Source organism: Hypanus sabinus, chromosome 2, assembly GCF_030144855.1.
Source record: "Hypanus sabinus isolate sHypSab1 chromosome 2, sHypSab1.hap1, whole genome shotgun sequence".
Classification (NCBI taxonomy): domain Eukaryota; kingdom Metazoa; phylum Chordata; class Chondrichthyes; order Myliobatiformes; family Dasyatidae; genus Hypanus; species Hypanus sabinus.
In genome coordinates, this window is record NC_082707.1 from 34,322,618 (window position 1) to 34,342,784 (window position 20,167).

The following is a 20,167-nucleotide window of genomic DNA, read 5'->3' on the forward strand; positions in this document are numbered from 1 at the left end:
TACATTGTATATCAACGATTTGGATTATGGAATAGATGGCTCTGTGGCTAAGTTTCCTGATGGTACAAAGATAGGTGGAGGGGCTGGTAGTGCTGAGGAAACAGTCTGCAGAGAGACTTGGATAGATTAGGGGAATGGGCAAAGAAGTGGCAAATGAATTACATGTCATAAGGGGACAGGAGGCTGGACCCAAGTGCAGGACGCAGGCCCTGAAGTACTAGGGGCAGGACGGGAACAACTAAATGAGAGACAAGACATGGAGACCGTGGTGTGCATGAGGGATGTGACATTCAAGGTGATGCTGGGGTTCCAACAGAGTCTTAGAGTTCAGGCAGGCAGGAGGACCCCGGAGTTCAGGCAAGGCAGGCCGCTTAACTCCTGGGCAGGGCCCTGACCTCCCAGGCAGAAACACAGGGGCTTGAGCAGGTCACGGGGCACCTGGGTAGGTTGCAGGGCACAACCTGTCAGCAGCGAGGGATAGGTAGGGACAGAGACCTCTGGTCAGGCCACATAACTCCTAGGCAGGGCCCAGACCTCCCAGGCAGGAACCCAGTGGCCTGAGCAGGTCACAGGGCACCTGGGTAGGTTGCAGGGCACAACCCATCAGCAGCAAGGGATGGAAAGGGGTAGAATCCCCCACCAGGCAACAGCAGGCCAGCCAGGCATGCCCAACAGAGGCAAGGGATAGGAAAGGAACTAGGTTCAGGGTGACTGCCAGACTTACTCGAAGAACTCATCTTTAATGAGGGAAACTCCAAGCCAGGGCAACCAAAGGAACAGGATAAGCAGGACAACCCCCCCACTCAGTCTGAGAGTCCCCTATATACACCGCCAGCCGATGGGTATCAGATGCACCTCCTCAAGTCCAAACAAACCACGATGATCCAACAGGTCTGACTACTTGGGCTCCAGGGTGAAAGGAGGGATGGCTACAAGACCCGGAGTCCATGAGTCTGCAGACCGGATCATGACACAGAATGCAGGCCCCAGACCCGACCATAACATTACAATGTCAGAAAATGTATGGTCGTGCACTTTGGTAGAAGAAATAAACGGGCAGACTATTATTTAAATGAGAGAATTCAAAGTTCTGAGATGCAACGTGACTTGGGAGTCCTTAAGGTTAACCTCCAGGTTGAGTCAGTGGTGAAGAAGGCGAATGCAATGTTGGCATTCATTTCTAGAGGAAATGAGTATAGGAGCAGAGATGTGATGTTGAGGCTCTATTAGGCACTCGTGAGACCTCACTTGGAATACTGTGCGCAGTTTGGGCTCCTTATTTCAGAAAGGATGCGCTGACATTGGAGAGGGTTCAGAGAAGATACACTAGAATGATTCCAGGAATGAAAGGGTTAACATATGAGGAACATTTGACCGCTCTTGGACTGCACTCCTTGGAGTTTAGAAGAACGAGGGGGGACCTCATAGAAACATTTCGAATGTTGAAAGGCATGGACAGAGTGGATGTGGCAAAGTTGCTTCCCATGGTGGGGGAGTCCAGTACGAAAGGACATGACTTGAGGATTGCAGGGCACCCATTCAGAACAGAAATGCGAAAAAAAATTTTAGCCAGAGGGTGGCGAATCTATGGAATTTGTTGCCACGGGCGGCAGTGGAGGCCAAGTCATTGGGTGTATTTAAGGCAGAGATTGATAGGTATCTGAGTAGTCAGGGCATCAAAGGTTATGGTGAGAAGGTGGGGGAATGGGACTAAAGGGGAGATTGGATCAGCTCATGATGAAATGGCGGAGCGGACTCGATGGGCCAAACGGCCAATTTTTGCTTGTTCTCCAAACCAGGCAATATCCTGGTAAATCTCCTCTGCACCCTCTCCACAGCTTCCACATCCTTCCTATAATAGGTGCCCAGAATTGAACACAATACTCTTAAGTGCAGTCTCACCAGAGATTTGTAGAGTTGCAACATGACCTCTCTACTCTTGAACTCAATCCCCCTGTTAATGAAGCCTAGCATCCTTCTTAACTACCCTATCAACCTGCGCAGCGACCTGGAGGGATGTATGGATTTGAACCCCAAGGTCCCTTTGTTCATCCACACTCTTAAGTAACTGACCATTAACCCTGTACTCAGTTTTCTGGTTTGTCCTTCCAAAATGCATCACCTCACACTTATCCCGATTGAACTCCATCTGCCATTTTTCTGCCCAACTCTGCAGCCTGTCTAGATCCTCTTGTAACCTTCCACAACCTGCAGCTCCATCCACAACTCCTCTAATCTTCATGTCATCTACAAACTTACTCACCTATCCTTCTGTCTCTACATCCAGGTCATTTATAAAAATCACAAATAGCAGGGGTCCCAGGACAGATCCCCGCGGCACTCCGCTAGTTACCGACCTCCAGGCAGAATACTTTCCTTCCACAACTACCCTGTGCTTTCCTTTAAGCCAATTTTTTATCCAAACAGCCAAAATTCCACTTAACCCATGCCTCATGACTTTCTGGATCAGTATCTCATGAGGGACCTTGCTAAAGTCCATGTATACCACATCCACTGCCCTACCCTCATCAATTACCTGTCACCTCTTCAAAAAACTCAATCAGGCTCGTGAGGCACGATCTTCCTTTCACAAAGCCATGTTGACTATCCATGAGTAGACTGTACTTCTCCAAATGCTCGTACATCCTATCCTTAAGAATCCTTTCCAGTAGTTTGCAGAACACTGACTTGAGACTCACCGGTCCATAGTTCCCAGGTTTCTCCCTATTACCTTTTTTAAACAAGGGAACTACATTTGCCATTCTCCAGTCCTCCGGCACTTCCCCTGTAGCCAAAGAGGATTCCAAGAACATAGCTAATGCTCCAGCGATCTCTTCTCTCTATTCCTACAACAACCTGGGGTGTATCATATCCGGCCCTGGGGATTTATCAATCTGGATGCTTTTAAGAAGATCCAGCACTACTTCTTCCATAATCTCCGCATTGTCCAGCACACAGGCCTGCTCTATTTTGACCTCACTCTAATCACTCTTTATTCCTTTCCACTGATGCTGCCTTTCTGTGTTCTTCCAGCACTTTGTGTGTGTTACTCTGGATTTCCAGCCTCTGCAGAATCTCTTGGGTTTAAGATTTACCTTTGCTAGTTTACCCCTGGGATTATGTATGGAACTACTTCCAAGTCAACCTTATTGCTTTTGACTGTAATCAACTCCAAGGACAGGACTTTGCCATATTGATCTTAACCACATTTTTGTGTCTCTGCCAGCATTCACAGGAAATAAAAATATAATATCAGACATAAACACATTCAGATACATCAATAATTAAAACATTAAAGCAAAATTGTATTTCTTGGAAGAAATTTATTGTCCCCTTTGTGTCCTAAATATTTTATCTGAAATCAATGTGTCCTCCAACCCTGCACCAAGCAAACCAGGAAATTTGGTTTCAGCCCACTGCGAAGATAGAAATGGAGTGAAATTACCTCCCCAAATCTGGAATTCACTGAAAATCTTTCAACAGTGAAGTACCATCAGTTATGATCGGAACCAACAGCAAATCTGTCTCCTTCTATTGGTTCCAAATCATAAATACCACACCAAGAACATGAAGTTTGAAATGGCATCTAATTCATATTGAAAACAATAAACACGAGGAAGATAGAAAAAGGCACAATAATAACTTTACATTTCTATTGCTGAAAATATCACTTCATATTAAACTTCAGAAAGTCCCACACATTCAGTAAGTATCAATTCAAAGTTTAAGATAATTAAAGAACTGATAGTTAAGAGACTAAAAAACAGAATGACAGCAAAATCAACAAGACAGAGCAATTATTGCTCAGTGCTGTTCCCAGAACATGATTTTCCTGTCCATTAATATGAATTGCAGGTGGTGAAGTAAATAGGATATAATGATCGGAGGGACTCAGTAGGAGACCTTTACTCTTGTGCACAAACATACATGATGAGGTAACTTCATGCTCATCAGCATACTGAGTTAGTTATTCTGCTTATCTTGTGCTACTTTTTAAATTTAGAATTGCAGGCAAATTTTGAATGGTGACTTATTGGGAACGTCAGAATTGCTTTTAATTAAGTGTCCTTGAAGTTTACGATCATGCTTTGGAGGTGCTCAGTAGAAACTTGTGAAGTTTGCTGATAGGAAAGTTACGTTCAACTCATAACTCAATGAATGTGGTAGAATTCTGGCTGAATAAGTAGTATGATTTACAATGGAATAAACGAAAGACAAGTTGATTATTGATCTAGATTGATGTGTTAGTTTTCTTTTCAAACAGGTTCTGATCAGTACACTACAGTGCAATTATGCTGATCAGTTGGAACTAACTTAACATCGATATCAGATGCTATCAATATTTCATGCAGGTAATCAGTGACATTCTTTGGTAACTGCCGTTCCCTTCCCAAAATCCAGATATAATCATGGTGTGTTATAAGAGCACTGCTGCATGAGAGTACCAGAGAGTAAGATGTATAGTCGGTGGCCAATACCCAGTATGGCAGAACGAAGTGGTCTGCAAAAGCAAATATACATAACATTAATATAGAAAAGCTACCAGTCTTCTAAGGTAAAAGCAGCTACATAAAACTTTATAGATGCACTGGGCACACAAATTCCAAATGATAGATGTGGAAGTATCACTAAAAATATATTTTTGGACTCTCAGTACACCAAATTCTTGACCTCTGCCATCACTTCCAAACCCTGAAACTCCCCTACTCCGTCAATTTTATAGGTTGGTGTAAAGTCATGAGCCTCAAATAACGTTCAATTAAAGTATCAGAAGGTCAGCTCTTTTAGATTAACACAAAGGTTGGTGGGGAAACTCGGCTGGTATTCTGCCTCACCCACTTTACCCTCCAGTACCTTTGTGTGGCTTCAGATGCCAGCATCTGCAATCTCTGCTCTTTTAAATTCTTAAGATGACTCTGATATAGCTTTATCATATATTTTAATTGGAAAAAAAAGTCATAATGTACAAAAAAAGACACAAATTTCCCTTTGGCAGTGGAGTTGCCAGGGCAGCAGCCAATTGTTATAAACTGCCCATCAAAAGACATAATTGAAAAACAATGGACATTAAAACTAACAAGCACTAAGGCCTTCAAATGGAGTATTTTTGAACAGAGTTCAGCATCCCATTAAACTTGATACGGAATGCAAGATTAAAATGCTTGAATTTAGCATAATTAAACAAAACAGTCCATTTTTAGAGATACTTATGTTGCTAAAAATTTTTAAAAAAGTAGATCCTGGAAACTGGAAATAAAAGCAGAAAATCCTTTAAAAAACTTGACAAGTTAGACAATACCTGCAGAAAGAGAAACAGAGAAAAAGTTTCAAGTCACAAACCCTTCTTCAGAATGTTCAACATGAAACATTAAATGTTGCTCTTTGCACAGATGCTGCCAGACCTGTTGATTACAGCATTTTCTATTTTTGATTCAGATTTGTGTTGCTGCTTATCCTTCATGAGGAAGGAACCTTGAACTAGGATTCTTTATTTTATAGATCAGGGATGGCCAGCCTATGGTGCATTGGATGATTAGAAGTGGTGCATTGCACCCCAGTGATAATAATAAAGAAGTAAGCCTACTCATGCAAAAAGTATTAATCAAAAACCGATCTGTAGAAAAAAATCTGTAACAGGAATTCAGGAATTTCTAGCTTAGAGCTAGAAATGGGTTTTACTGAGAATAAATCTAAAAGTTAGCATTTACTTTTAGCAATTTTATTATTTTGTGGACATCTTTTGGCGAATGTTATCATCTTTCACATTAATCTGTTTTCAATTAAAACAATGTTCAATGAGTCAAACTAGGAAAGAAGGACTTTTGTTCTGCAGTTGTTCCATAAGTGTTCAATACACATTTGATACTAGTTTGATCCTGAGGCACCAGGCGTCTGCACCAGCGGTGCGTCGCAGGTTTTTTTCCAGTCGGCTTACAATTGACACTCGTGCGCTATGGAGTTGTGCTTTGTTTGTCCTTTGTGAAGATTTGCAGTTTTGTACTTATTCAAAAATTAAGCATTGTTTTTACATTCAGTTACCCATCACAGTGCAAAAGAAAATGAGCAAAAGAGAAACAGAAAGTGACAGTAAGCCTGAAATTCAATGAACAGTGGGAAAATTAGTTCTTATTTATAGTGGGTCTGTCAGGAAAACCGTTGTGCATTGTTTGTGAAAATACTTTCTCACATAGTAGAAGACATGAACTTTAAATACACACTATAAAACACAACATCAGGGTGAAATAGAAGGAAAACTGATGCTAGTGCTTGGGTCTGAGTTACGGAAAGAATATGTGATTAAGAAAAAAGAAATCAAAAGAAGACAAAATATATTTATTAAAGTCTCATTAAGGTAAGAAACATTTATCTTGTTCTTATATTAAATCAAAGTATCATGTAAATTGCTAAATATGTCTAGATTAACATTTTTACAAGAATTGAATGGGATACAAGAGTTGTATGGTGTGTGAAAAAATTGACGCATGGAATATAAAAGGTTGGCCACCCCTGTTATAGATCATGCTCTGGTCTCCACTTCCTGCAAGAAAGTACAGTACAACTTGCGTTCTGTCATACCGTATGTCATGGCTAATATCAAAGACAATTCTTATTTCATAATGCATATTAAAGATATTAATTGAAGACACTTACAAATTCTGCTGCCATTTTAAATCTTCTCATCCATTACCTGCTTAAATGAGTCTGGTTGTTATAGTAGTATTACCCAAGAAATCAGAAAGCAAAGAGTCCTTGGTTGACATAGCATACCAGCAAGAGACACAACATTAGCACAGGGCCATAACAGAGAGGTTAACTCCACACCCAATGACAAATTGCACTTATAGACAGTTTGAACCAAAGAAGCCATTGCAATGGTATCAGATGCAATGGTAGCAGATATCAGTTTCAACAATGAAACAAGCTATAAATGTTTGCTGTAACATCTGTGATAAGAGAAACAGTTGAAGTGACAGATCAAGGCACTCAGCAGAAATAGAAAATGTTGGAAAACTAGGTTTCAAGTAGAAAGATTGGCAAATGAGGATATGAACAAAAATAAAATAACATAGGGTGAGATTAAATGACAAAATTGATGCACCAGGGAGGACAAACAGAGGTTCTGTGACCACAATACAAAACACCGCTTTCAGTTGGTAAACAAAGTCCCAAACTTTTGATTGCCTGACACAATTTCTTGACTCCATTTCTATGAATAGTCCTACTTACCAAGTGAACCCCAGGCATAACTGCCCCACCGGTCGAATTCTGTTGAATAGCAAAATAATTTTTTAAATTTACAAACATTACTGCAAGAGCAGAAGACATCTAGATGTACTCAAAAGTAAGCACCTCCTACATATCAGGGCACTGTCAGTACTTTAATGGAGCCGCAGTCTGGGAAAAGTAGAAGTAAACCTGGAATTCACAGACTACAGACTGACAGCTGAGTTTGCACATAAAATGAGGGGTATAAAGGGGTAAATTGCAGGAGACCTTCCGCATAACAGAGACAAATAAAGGGAAAAAGGGCACAGAACATAGAAATCTGCAGCACATTACAGGCCCTTCGGCCCACAATGTTGTGAGGACCATGTAACCTACTCTAGAAACTGCCTAGATTTACCCTAACACAGAGCTTAGAAAAGATGTACTTATCTATGAATCTCTTCAAAGACCCTATTGTATCCGCCTCCACCATCAGCCCTGGCAATGTATTCCATGCACCCAGCACAGTGTGTGAAAAATTTACCTTTGACATCCCCCTTGTACCTACTTGCAAGCGCCATAAAATTATGCCACTGCAGGCCTGGGAAGAAGCCTCCGACTATCCACATGATCAATGCCTCTCATCATCTTAAGACACCTCTAACAGCTCACCTCTCATCTGCCGTCTCTCCAAGGAGAAAAGGCCAAGTTCATTCAACCTATTCTCATAAGGCATGCTCCCCAATCCAGGCAACATCCTTGTAAATCTCCTCTGCACCCTTTCTATAGTATCCACATCCCTCCTGCAGTGAGGTGACCAGAACTGGACTAAGTACTCCAGGTGGGCTCCGAGGTCGTTGTATAACTTGAACATTACCTCACGGCTCTTGAGCTCAGTCTCACAGTTGCTGAAGACCATCACACCATACACCTTCTTAACAACACCTTCAACCTGTGCAGCAGCTTTGAATATCCTATGGACACGGACCTCAAGATCTCACTGATCCTCCACGCTGCCAAGTGTGTTACTGTTAATATTATATTCTGTTTTCAAACTTAATCTATCGAAATGAACCACTTCACAATTATCTGGGTTGAATTCCATCTGTCACTTCTCAGCCCAGTTGTGCATCCTGTCGATGTCCCACTGTAACCTGTGACAACCCTCCACACTATCTACAACACCCGCAAATTTTGTGTCATCAGCAAAATAACTAACCCACCCTGCTACCTCATCCGCATCATTTATAAAAATCACAAAAAGGCGGGGTCACAGAACAGATCCTCACAGAACACCACTGCTCACCGACCTCCATGCAGAATGTGAACCATTTACAACCACCCTTTGACTTTTGTGGACAAGCTAATTCTGGATCCAAAAAACAAGGTTTCCTTCGAGACCGTGCCTCCTTACTTTTTGAATGAGCCTTATTGAATGCCTTACTGAAATCCATATCTACTACATCCACTGCTCTATCTTCATCAATGTGTTTTGTTACATCCTCAAAGAATTCAATCAGGCTCATAAAGCACCACCTCCCTTTGACAAAGCTATACTGACCATCCCTAATCAGATCATCTCTATCCAAATGCTCATAAACCCTGTCTCTCAGGATCTTCTCCAACAACTTGCCCACCATTGAAGAAAGACTCACTAGTCTATAATTTCCTGGATTATCTCTACTCCCTTTCTTGAACAACATTTGCAACCTTCCAATCCTCTGCTACTTCTCCCATCCTATCGATGATGCATTGGTATGCTCCAGCTTTCTTAATGTGATTACTGAAGCAATGTATTCATTAAGTACCTCTGCTGCCTCCTCCAACTCCATGCACACATTTCCACTATCACTCCTAATTGGTCCTATTCTCACACAGCTCAACCTCTTGCTCTTCACATACCTGTAGAATGTCTTGGGTCTTTCCTTAATCCTGCTCAACATGGCCTTCTCATGGCCCCTTCTAGCTCTCCTAATTTCATTCTTGAGTTCCTTCCTAGCACCCTTGTAATTTTCTAGAGCTATAACAGTACCAAGTTTCTTGAACCTCTCATAAGCTTTTCCTTTCTTCTTAACTAGATTTTCTCCATCTTTTGTACACCATGGTTCTTTTATCCTCCACTCCTTTCCCTGCCTCAATGGAACACATCAATGTAGAACACCATGCAAATATTCCCTGAACATTTGCCACATTTTTGCCATGTATTTGCCTGAGAACATCTGCTCCCAGTTTATGTTCCCAAGTTCCTGCCTAATAGCATCATATTTTTCCCTACCACAATTAAATGCTTTCCCGAATTGTCTGCTCCTACCCCTCTCCAGCACTATGGTAGAGGAGATAGAGTTGTGATCACTACCTCCATAATGCACTCCCACCGAGAGATCTGACACCTGACCAGGTTCATTTCCCAACAGATTTAGGGCAAGGGATAAGTGACTAGGAGAGGAATCCTCTGCCTAGAGATTGGCAAGTATCTAGAGTGCACTGACTGAGGAAGTGTTTGAAGGTGGGTTGTTGATAGCACTCAGTAGATGAACAACTGGATCTGCCCAGGGTGTAGAGAGCTAATGACCAAGTGCTGGGAAATGGCATAAATATGCAAGGGTGCCTACGAGTTGGCATGGACAACATAGGCTGATCAGCTCACTCTTACACTCTACTGTTCCCCGATTCCATTACTGCCTTTTCATTTCCAAAGTTGACTCTAGAGTACAAAAACAAAATGATGAATTACAGGACTACATGAATATATGCTTGTTGGCTCCCTGAGAAGCCCTCATCTTGGGTATTTTCAGAAAGAACAACTTGCTGGATGAAAGCCAGCTGGAATCTGTGCGGAGACCCACCAGTGTCTAATGAATGGCCCAGATAGAGCCGCACCCACAAAACCATTGACAGTTGCCAAAGCCACATTCACCTTGCAGTCATCTGACAAATTTTAACTGTTTCTAATTGCCTTAAAATGGAAATAACATTAAAAGCCATAAATACATTGTTAAAAAAATTAAGGTCACATGTAAACACAAAAATAGTCATAACTCGAGTGATTTTACAGAAATGGTAATATAACTTATAGAAAAAACATAGAAAACCTACAGCACAATAAAGTTGTGCTGAACATGTCCCCACCGCAGAGATTACTAGGCTTACCTATAGCCCTCTATTTTTCTAAGCTCCATGTACTTATCCAAAAGTCTCTTAAAAGACCCTATCGTTTTACCTCCACCACCATTGCTGGCAACCCATTCCACTCACTCACCACTCCTTCCCCTTCTTTCATGAAGCTATAAAATCTTGGTTGAAATGAATGAACTCCTATATTTTAAACCAATCCTAACCTGATACAGGACCTACAAGTACATTCCACAAAATAAGTGCTGGGGTATTTCGGCAAGTCAGCAAAGTCCAGCTATAAAGTATGGAGGCAGATTCAGTGAATCCGTCTGTTAGTTGCAGATTTAGGTGTGGACATGCTGAGATCTCATTTTTGTTGGCATAAACAGAGCTTGTTATGTGACTGCCATCAAATTCACTTAAAATTCAGGGCTTTTCCATTCTTCCAGTCCATCATAATCCTGTAACTTCATCCAATTCAGTTGCTAGGGTTTGAGGAACTGAGTTGCAGAGAAAGGTTGAATAGGTTAGAACATCATTCACAAGAGCATAGGAGAATGAGGAGAGATTTGATGGAGGTATATAAAGTATGAGGGGTATTGATAGGGTATATGAAAGTTGGCTTTTTCCCACTGAAATTAGCTGAGACTAGAGTTAGAGGTCATAGGTTAAAGGTGAAAGATGATATGTTTAAGGGGATCATGAGGGGAAACTTCTTTACTCAGAGCATGGTGGGAGTGTGGAGTGAACTGCCAGTGGATAGGTGGATATGGGTTTGATTTCAACATTTAAGAGAAATTTGGCTAGGTACATAGATAGAGGGGCTATGGTCTAAATGCAATGATCCTATGAATCAATTTTCTGAACAATTTCATCAACAGCCCTGTTAAATACATATCATCTATATCAAATTTTATGTTCACTTTGCTATAATTTGAGGTCAATAAAAGAAATGGAGTGTAGGAGCAGAGAGGACAGGGAAAAAAAATCTGTGGATGCAAGAAACATGGATGGTAGTTTGCCTCCCAGGTGCCAGGGTCTGGGATGTTTCTAATCGTGTCCACGATATCTTGAAGTGAGAAGGAGAACAGCCAGAGGTTGTAGTACATATTGGTACCAATGACATAGGTAGGAAAAGGGAGGAGGTCCTGAAAACAGACTACAGGGAGTTAGGGAGGAAGTTGAGAAGCAGGATTTCAGAGGTAGTAATCTCGGAATTACTGCCTGTGCCACGTGACAGTGAGTATAGGAATAGAATGATGTGGAAGATAAATGCTTGGCTGAGGGATTGGAGCAGGAGGGCAGGGATTCAGATTTCTGGATCTTTGGGACCTCTTCTGGGGCAGATGTGATCTGTACAAAAAGGACAGGTTGCACTTGAATCCCAGGGGGGACCAATATCCTGGCGGGAAGTTTTGCTAAGGCTATTGGGGAGAGTTTGAACTAGAATTGTTGTGGGGTGGGAACTGAACTGAAGTGATGAAGGAAAGGCAGGTTAGCTCACAAATAGTGCAAGTTTGGAGACAGTGCAAAAGGGAGGACAGGCAGGTGATAGAGGAGGAACATGCTCAGTCCGATGGTTTGAGACATGTCTATTTTAATGCGAGGAGTATCATGAATAAAGCAGATGAGCTGAGAGTGTGGATCAGCATTTGGAGATATGTTGGTCTGGCCATTAGAGACTTGGATAATGCAGGGGCAGGAATGGCTACTTCAAGTGGCAGGCTGTAGATGTTTCAGAAAGGACAGAGAGGGAGGCAAAAAGAGGTGGGTGCGTGGCACTGTTGATCAGAGATAGTGTCACGGCTGCAGAAAAGGAGGAAGTCATGGAGGGGTTGTCTACGGAGACTCTGTGGGTGGAAGTTAGGAATAGGAAAGGGTCAATAACTCTACTGGGTGTTTTGTCATAGACCACCCAATAGTAACCGGGACATTGAGGAGCAGGTAGGGAGACACATTCTGGAAAGGATTAATAATAACAGGGTTGTTGTGCTGGGAGATTTTAATTTCCCAAATATTGATTGCATCTCCCTAGAGTGAGGGGTTTAGATGGGGTGGAGTTTGTTGGGTGTGTTCAGGAAGATTTCTTGACACAATATGTAGGTACGCCTACAAGAGGAGAGACTGTACCCGATCTGGTATTGGGAAATGAACCTGGTCAGGTGTCAGGTCTGCAGTGGGAGAGCATTTTGGAGATAGTGATCATAATTCTATCTCCTTTACCATAGCATTGGAGAGGGATAGGAACAGACAAGATAGGGAAACATTTAACTGAAATAAGGAGAACTATGAGGCTATTAGGCAGGAACTTGGAAGCATGAATTGGAAACAGATGTCCTCAGGGAAACGTACTGAAGAAATGTTCAGGGGATATTTGTGTGGGGTTCCAAGTAGGTATGTTCCAATGAGACATGGAAAGGATGGTAGGGTAAAAGATCCATTGTGCACAAAGGCTGTTGTAAATCTAGTCAAGAAGAAGAGTTTACAAAAGGTTCAAAAAAACTAGGTAATGATAGAGATCTACAAGATTATAAGGCTAGCAGGAAGGAGCTTAAGAACAAAATTAGGAGAGTCAGAGGAGGCCATGGGATGGCCTTGGTGGACAGGATTAAGGAAAACCCCATGGCATTCTACAAGTATGTGAAGAGCAAGAGGATAAGATGTAAGAGAATAGGACCAATCAAGCGTGACAATGGAAAGATGTGTATGGAACTGGAGGAAATAGCGGAGGTACTTAATGAATACTTTCCTTCAGTATTCACTACTGAAAAGGATCTTGGCGGTTGTAGGAATGACTTGCAGTGGACTGAAAAGATTGAGAATGTAGATATTAAGAAAGAGGATGTGCTGGAGCTTTTGGAAAACATCAAGTTGGATAATTCACTGTGACTGGATGGAATGTATCCCAGGCTACTGCGGGAGGTGCGGGAGGAGATTGCTGACCCTCTGGCAATGATCTTTGAATCATCAATGGGGATGGGAGAGGTTCTGGAGGATTTGAGGGTTGCGGATGTTGTTCCCTTATTCAAGAAAGGGAGTAGGGATAGCCAAGGAAATTATAGGCCAGTGAGTCTTACTTCGGTGGTTGGTAAGTTGATGGAGAAGATCCTGAGAGGCAGGATTTATGAACATTTGGAGAGGTATAATATGATTAGGAGTAGTCAGCATGGCTTTGTAAAGGGCAGGTCGTGCCTTACGAGCCTAATTGAATAATTTTGAGGATGTGACTAAATACATTGATGAAGGAAGAGCAGTAGATGTAGTGTGTATGGATTTCAGCAAGGCATTTGATAAGTTACCCCATGCAAGGCTTATTGAGAAAGCAGGGAGGCATGGGATCCAAGGGGACATTGCTTTGTGGATCCAGAACTGGCTTGCCCACAGAAGGCAAAGAGTGGGTGTACACAGGTCATATTCTGCCTGGAGGCTGGTGACCAGTGGTGTGCCTCAGGGATCTGTTCTGGGACCCCTACTCTTCGTGATTTTTACAAATTACCTGGATGAGGAAGTGAAGGGATGGGTTAGTAAATTTGATGATGACACAAAAGTTGGGTGTGTTGTGGATAGTGTAGAGGACTGTCAGAAGTTACAATGGGACATCCATAGGATGCAAAACTAGGCTGAGAAGTGGCAGATGGAAGTGGCAGGTAGAAGGAGATGAGTTATACAGCTCTCATTACATGCACATGCAGGTCAACTCTGTGTGATTGTGCAGAAAGTTAATATCTCAACTCTTCTACCCCTGCTGTCAACCACTTCTGGAGGTCCAAGGCACCACCTTCTACAAAGAAGGGATCCGTATGCCCACAACCGCTGGACTAAGTGTGTAAATGTAGGAGGGGTCTATGTTGAAAAATATGTGCTAGGTTTTCTAAAATAGTCTCCTTCTACCTTAGGCCACAAACTTATCAATCACCCCTCGTATGTTTCTATAACCTACTGCTGTCTGTTATACACAGGTGAGAGTGCAATGTGACTGCCTCTTCATTCCACTAGTATTTTCGATATATTCTTCAGGTTAAAAGATTATCCGCTCTGAGTATGCTACCCACACCAAGCAAAAACACCACAACTATTTGCCTACAAGTTCACCTCATGACATTGAAATTTAGTTTTTGTTATTGGCTAGCTACAACTATAAGCAAAGCAAATCCTGTGAAGCAGTGGGCAAGAAGGTAAGCAATCATTTTCACATACTTACCATTTGTAATTCTGAAGAAAAATTTGGCTTTACTTTTCTCATGCTGAGAGTAAAATATATCTCCTTTATGAATACTTAGAGTATCATCTTTCCTGCACAGATGAAAATAATGTTAAATGATTTGCCAAGTTCAATTAAAAATGTTGGGTTAACTAAAAGACTTAGTTTTATATTACTGAATAATTTATTTTTGAATCAATGATAGCACATCGTGGATAAAATTTGAAAATACATACTTGATTTTAAATATGTTATAATTAATTTTGAAAGTTTACTTTTAAAACCTTGCATATTTGTTGAATAATTTAATTAGTTTATCAATTAAAATATTTCCATGTTCTAAAAGTCCCTGCGCATCAGAGAAATTTGGAAACAGTGAAACTGCATTCTGACAGGTGAGGATCCATTAGAGGGCTAGAAGGGAGCTGCCGAAGCTGGGACTGCAGGTTGTGAAGTCCAGCCACCTAGCCACCATTTGGGCCAGTGCACCTTTGAAGAAAGCTGTGGAACTGAGGCCTCAAAGTCCAAGTTGCAATCAGTTAGTGCAGTTGCAGAATTAGCATTGAGTGGGCTGGGTTGTCAACCGCTAGTCAATGAATGGGCACATACTAGAGAAAGGACAATGTAGTAGTGGTGAACTCGGAAGGTGTTAGAAACATAGCACAGTGGTTAGCACAATGCCTTACAGTACAGGGGACCCAACCAGTTCCTGTGGCTGTCTGTAAGGAGCTTGCATTGGTCTGGTGAACTATATATACCTGTCTGGACATGCCCCCCAGCTGACTGCTCCCGTGGCTCTTCCCATGGACCCCAGTATAAAGGCAATTGGAGACACAGCCACAGCCTCAGTCTCCAGGATGTAGTGTGGTGGTCAATTGCTGCTTGTTCTTTCTTCCAGCCAATAAAAGCCTATATCTCACCTCACATCTCCGAGAGTTATTGATGGTGCATCAGTTGGTTTCCTTCGGATGCTCTGGTTTCCACCCACAGACCAAAAACATACCAGTCTTTGGTAGGTTAATTGGCCATTGTAAACTGTCCCGTGATTAGGCTTAGATTAAATAGAGGGATGTGTGGGCGGCACAGCTCAGAGGGCCAGAAGGGTCTAATCCACGCTGCAGCTCAATAATCTTTTTAAAAATATGACATTTTACATTTCTGTAAGTAACTTCTTGATAGTAGCAGGGAAGTATAAAGGCTGTTGGATTAAAACCTACAAGACTTGAATGACCAAGAAATTAAAAACAATAAAAGTTTCATTTCGATATATGCTCAAGGGCCAGTATGGTCATGGTTGAAGCCATTTTTAATAGCAGATACAACGTAAGCTAGTTAAAAGAAAGTCAGTTGGCTTAGTGCCTGTGGAAAGCAAATTTTCAAAACCTCTGATGTTGAAAATACCAGAGATCCAAATAAGTAATCAGTGGCAAGCAGCACCAGTTTTACTAAGGACATCAAATATGTGCAATTCTGGGATAATGGCGGTGGTAGGTAGGGGCACTGTAGTAGTTCTGTGGTATATACAGTTTCAGCAAAAAATAACCTAAATGGCAAATGACATGAAAAGATAAAGAATCAGGAATTACAGTGATGACAACAAAATGGGTTTTTAAATGGTTTTAAAGAAACAGTACAAAATGTGAAGCCGCTTTCTGAGCATTTGAATAAAAATATCTGAAAGTGAAGTTCTTCCGAATGCAGCTTTGTTCACTCTGCTTCTCAACAATTTGGATGTTGGTTAAATAAAAACGGGACACTCAGATTGCTTTATAAACATATAGGAAACTGCTCAGGAGTACTGATAAAATGCGAGAATTGGTTAAAATGGCAGATGCATCTAGGTGAAAGAATTTCTTTTTAGCCAAACAGAAAATCAACATGCGATTGGGGTCTTCTTCAATTTCACTGCAAACAGAATGGAGATTTAATCTAATAAAGAGCACAAATATAATCATCAGAATCAGATTTGTTATCACCAGCATTTTCAGCTCAGGGCATTCAATTTTGGCACCATTCTGTAAGGAGTCTTGGTATGTCCACCCCATGGAATGCATGTGTTTTCCCCAGGTGCTCTGGTTTCCTCACACAACTTCAAAGACATACCACTCAATCACTCTGTTTCCCCAAGTAAAAATTCACTCATGCTGTTGTTATATAAGAGAAATATTTACCGTTAACTTAAAGGAAATCTCTGGGGTACTTACTGCACATACTGTGTCAGGAGCTCAATCTTATTTTCGTCATCTACTGAGTATCTTTCCTTATTGCACCTGGTGTTGCTGTTAGTAGAACCAGATCGTTCAATTTCATACCAGGTTCCCAAATACTGAGAAATTAAATACATATTAGTATAGACAAATGATGCCGTTGAAGCAGATTAATCAGTACCAACAATGCACTATTCAAAATATCACTAGAAGGAAACTCCAGTTAAATGGTCCAGTGGTAGTGCAGGGATAACTTTACAACAATTATTACCAACAAAAACAAGTGACTTTGCTCTGTTTAAAGAAATGCAGGGAGAGTACGAGTGCATACTGGAACTTCCATTACTTAATGGTCACAAGTATTGAAGTCAGCAAGAAGGGAACAAAAGCCCATCTTTCCTGTCTAGTAGAAAATTAAGTTGAGGCTCTGGCAATTTTTCACATTACAGGGGAAAAATAATTAAATTCATGTGGTCATGTAGTGCTATTCTTCTCCAAGATATTTCAATGACTGGTTCAGCAAATGACATCAGTAAGATGAACATATACAGAAAATTAATAACCTGTTTCATTGTCATTCAAAAGCAAATGGACACGTCATGATTGGGATGGTAATGTTTTCTCAGATTGGTTTAGGAACACTTAAGAACCCCACTGTATGGGCTATCTAAAGAAAAAGGAATGAACAACAGATTAAGACTTAGAATACTCCTGTGCCAACAGTTTTATAAGCAAAAACTTGTTTTAGTATGTTGTCAAAAGCATAATAGCAAAAAAGCTATAGGATGGTAAAGAAAAATTTAATGAGCCAGGCGATGAAAAAGGCATTGAATGGATGAAAGGGAAGAGAAACGGTTCATTTATTTACTGAATTGGCCCTTCCGAACCTTCGAGCCACGCCACCCTGCAACTCTTGAATTAACCCTCACCTAGTCACAGGACAACTCTGCCTTTGGACTGTGGGAGGATACCGGAGCACTTAGAGGAAAATCATATTGTCAAGGGCATACGTTTTGAACCCAGACTGCTGGTACTGTAAAGCATTGTGCTAACCACTATGCTACCATGCTTCCCTAGTTGTACTGAAATAAAATTCAGTAGGATATTATCAGCTAGTATGGCAAAGACAAACTGGAAAGTCAATTCTTGTCCAAAGAGTATTCAACAAAAACCATGTAATTGCACTATCTCTAATTGATATCATTTAGAAAGCTCAACATACAGCGAGAGTAGGAAGGGAATTCAGGATCAGGTTACAGGAAGATCCATACCAAACTTTAAGCTTAAATAACATGCTAGAAACTAAGTTACAGTCTGCTAAAATAGAAGTAAAAAAAAAAATCAATGATTGCATGTCAATGAACACTCCACATTCATAGGTCAGTGGAAAAATCATTGCACCTCAGGAAATGAAACAACCCTTGGAAGTGTTTTTAACCTCAGACCAAAATTTCTTACATACTTTTGATATCCTGATCATCCCCATTTGTCTAAGAATTGTTTAGATAATACAAATGAGCTGTTATTCAAAAAGAAAAGCCTGATTGAGGATTTGGAAAATAAGTACCAAGCACACTTCTCCTAATCTCTCATTCATCCCATCGATGAAATGTTGAAACCACCACAGATGGTGGTTAACAGACTATTCCTTCCCACAAGTCCACATTGAACAGCCACAACCCTAGCCTGCTGATGTTATTTGCTGAACCAATTATAATTCAAAATGCTTCTTTACACAATTTGGATTGATTTCTCTGAAGCATCTCAAGTTATGGGGCGACTTCATAGAAGCTTATAAAATTACGCTCAGTGGCTGCTTTATTTGGTACAGCTTCTTATCGATACAAATACCTAATCAGACAATTATGAGGCCTCCACACCAGAATTCAGGATGAATGTTCCCAGGTTCGAATCTGGCTGGCTCCTTCCACACTTTTCATCTCTACCGGATTGAGCATCGAGCTAGCAACTCGGCCTCGTTGATAAACAGCTAAATGCTAAAGAAACGGCCAAGGTTGCCACCTAATGCATCACCGACAACAACTCAAGGCTTAAAAGCTTGCAGGCATGGTTACGAGGTTCAGTTATTGTTCAGACCAAATATAAGAATGGGGAAGAAATGTAATCTAAGTGACTTTGACCATGGAACGACGTTGGTACCGAGCAGGGTGGTTTGAATATCACAAATTGCTGATCTCCTGGAATTTGTATACACACCAGTCTCTAGAGATTACGAGAATGGTGCAAACCAAAAAAAAATCCAGTGAGCACCAGTTATTTGGCAAAAATGACTTGTTACTGAGAGAAGTCAGTGGAGACTGATTCAAGCTGACAGGAAGGCAACATCAACTCAAGTAACTTCAATGCAGAAGAACATCTCTAAATGCAAGCCAAAGACCACAAGCATACACCAGGCAGCCACTTTATTAGGTGCTGGAGGTACTAATAAAGTGGGCACTGCACTTATGAGAGAGGTGGAGAGGGTTGACAGTCAAAATCTCTCCCCCCTTCGAAAGTAGAAGAGTCAAACATTAGAGGACAAGCATTTTAAGCTGAGAGGAGGGAAAGTAGGAAGAAGATGTGCCAGGCAAGTTTTGTACATAGACTGCGGTAGGTATCAGGATTAATGGTGGAAGATTTTGGTAGTGACATTTGATAGACTGTCACACAGATAAACCAATATGCAGGGAATGAAGGGATATCGATCACACGTAAAAGGCAGAATGGATTTGGTTTAGTTTGGCATTGCCTTCAGTGCATGCATTATGGAATAAGCGCATGTTCCTTTGTTGTTCAATGTTCTGCATAAAAGAAAACTGGTCCACTACACATCTGCAAAAAGAGAATGTTGTCACTAACCTCAGACATGGTGAAATTTTCTTGAACTTTATGATTTTTACAAAGACCAAATTTTGCCGTTGCAATGGAACAAAATTGGGCAGTAAACAGCAACAACAGGGATAGCAGCTGCATCATATCGTCTAAAGGGACCCTGGAGCACAAGAGAGAGTTCTTAAAAGTCTGAATGCCAAGAAGCGTAGAAATTGAATTGACTTTACTTTTTGCATCCTTCCTTCACATACACGATGGGTAAAAATCTTTGTTACGTCTTCGTCTAAATGAGCAATGTGTAATTTATCGTAATTTGTAATAAACAGTATGTACAACAGTGCCCGTCAGTTTAAATAAGGCACTTCGCTCGCAGCAACTAATTCAACTGGTGTAAAGCTACAAGATTCACGTTACAAATATTGTGTTCGGTATTACTAGCCCCATTCTCCCACTAAGTTGCCCATTTCTGTAAAAATACCATGTTGTGGCGACCCATTTCCTAGCGTATCCGAACCGACTCACAATTTAGCGCTGCGTGTAGCACACCGCTACAATGTCTTGATTGCTCTTTCCTTGACTGAAAATAAGGCCACAGTTTCCCTTTCAA

At 41.2% G+C, this 20,167-nt stretch overlaps 1 protein-coding gene across 3 annotated transcripts in view; it reads right to left on the reverse strand.

Annotated features, from left to right (window-relative positions):
• Positions 1-3,354: 3,354 nt before the first annotated feature.
• LOC132404533 (apolipoprotein D-like) overlaps positions 3,355-20,167 on the reverse strand; it is a 33,715-nt gene continuing 16,902 nt past the window's right edge. For 2 of the 3 annotated variants that reach the window (XM_059988725.1, XM_059988716.1), the window contains 5 exons: positions 19,588-19,720; positions 16,726-16,847; positions 14,522-14,613; positions 7,228-7,266; positions 3,355-4,501 (listed from right to left, as the gene is read on the reverse strand). In XM_059988725.1, the coding sequence (XP_059844708.1) occupies positions 4,272-4,501; positions 7,228-7,266; positions 14,522-14,613; positions 16,726-16,847; positions 19,588-19,704 (600 nt within the window). In that variant the 5' untranslated portion in view covers positions 19,705-19,720 and the 3' untranslated portion in view covers positions 3,355-4,271. The remainder of the gene's footprint in view (positions 4,502-7,227; positions 7,267-14,521; positions 14,614-16,725; positions 16,848-19,587; positions 19,721-20,167) is intronic. The other variant, XM_059988735.1, reaches the window with a different exon arrangement.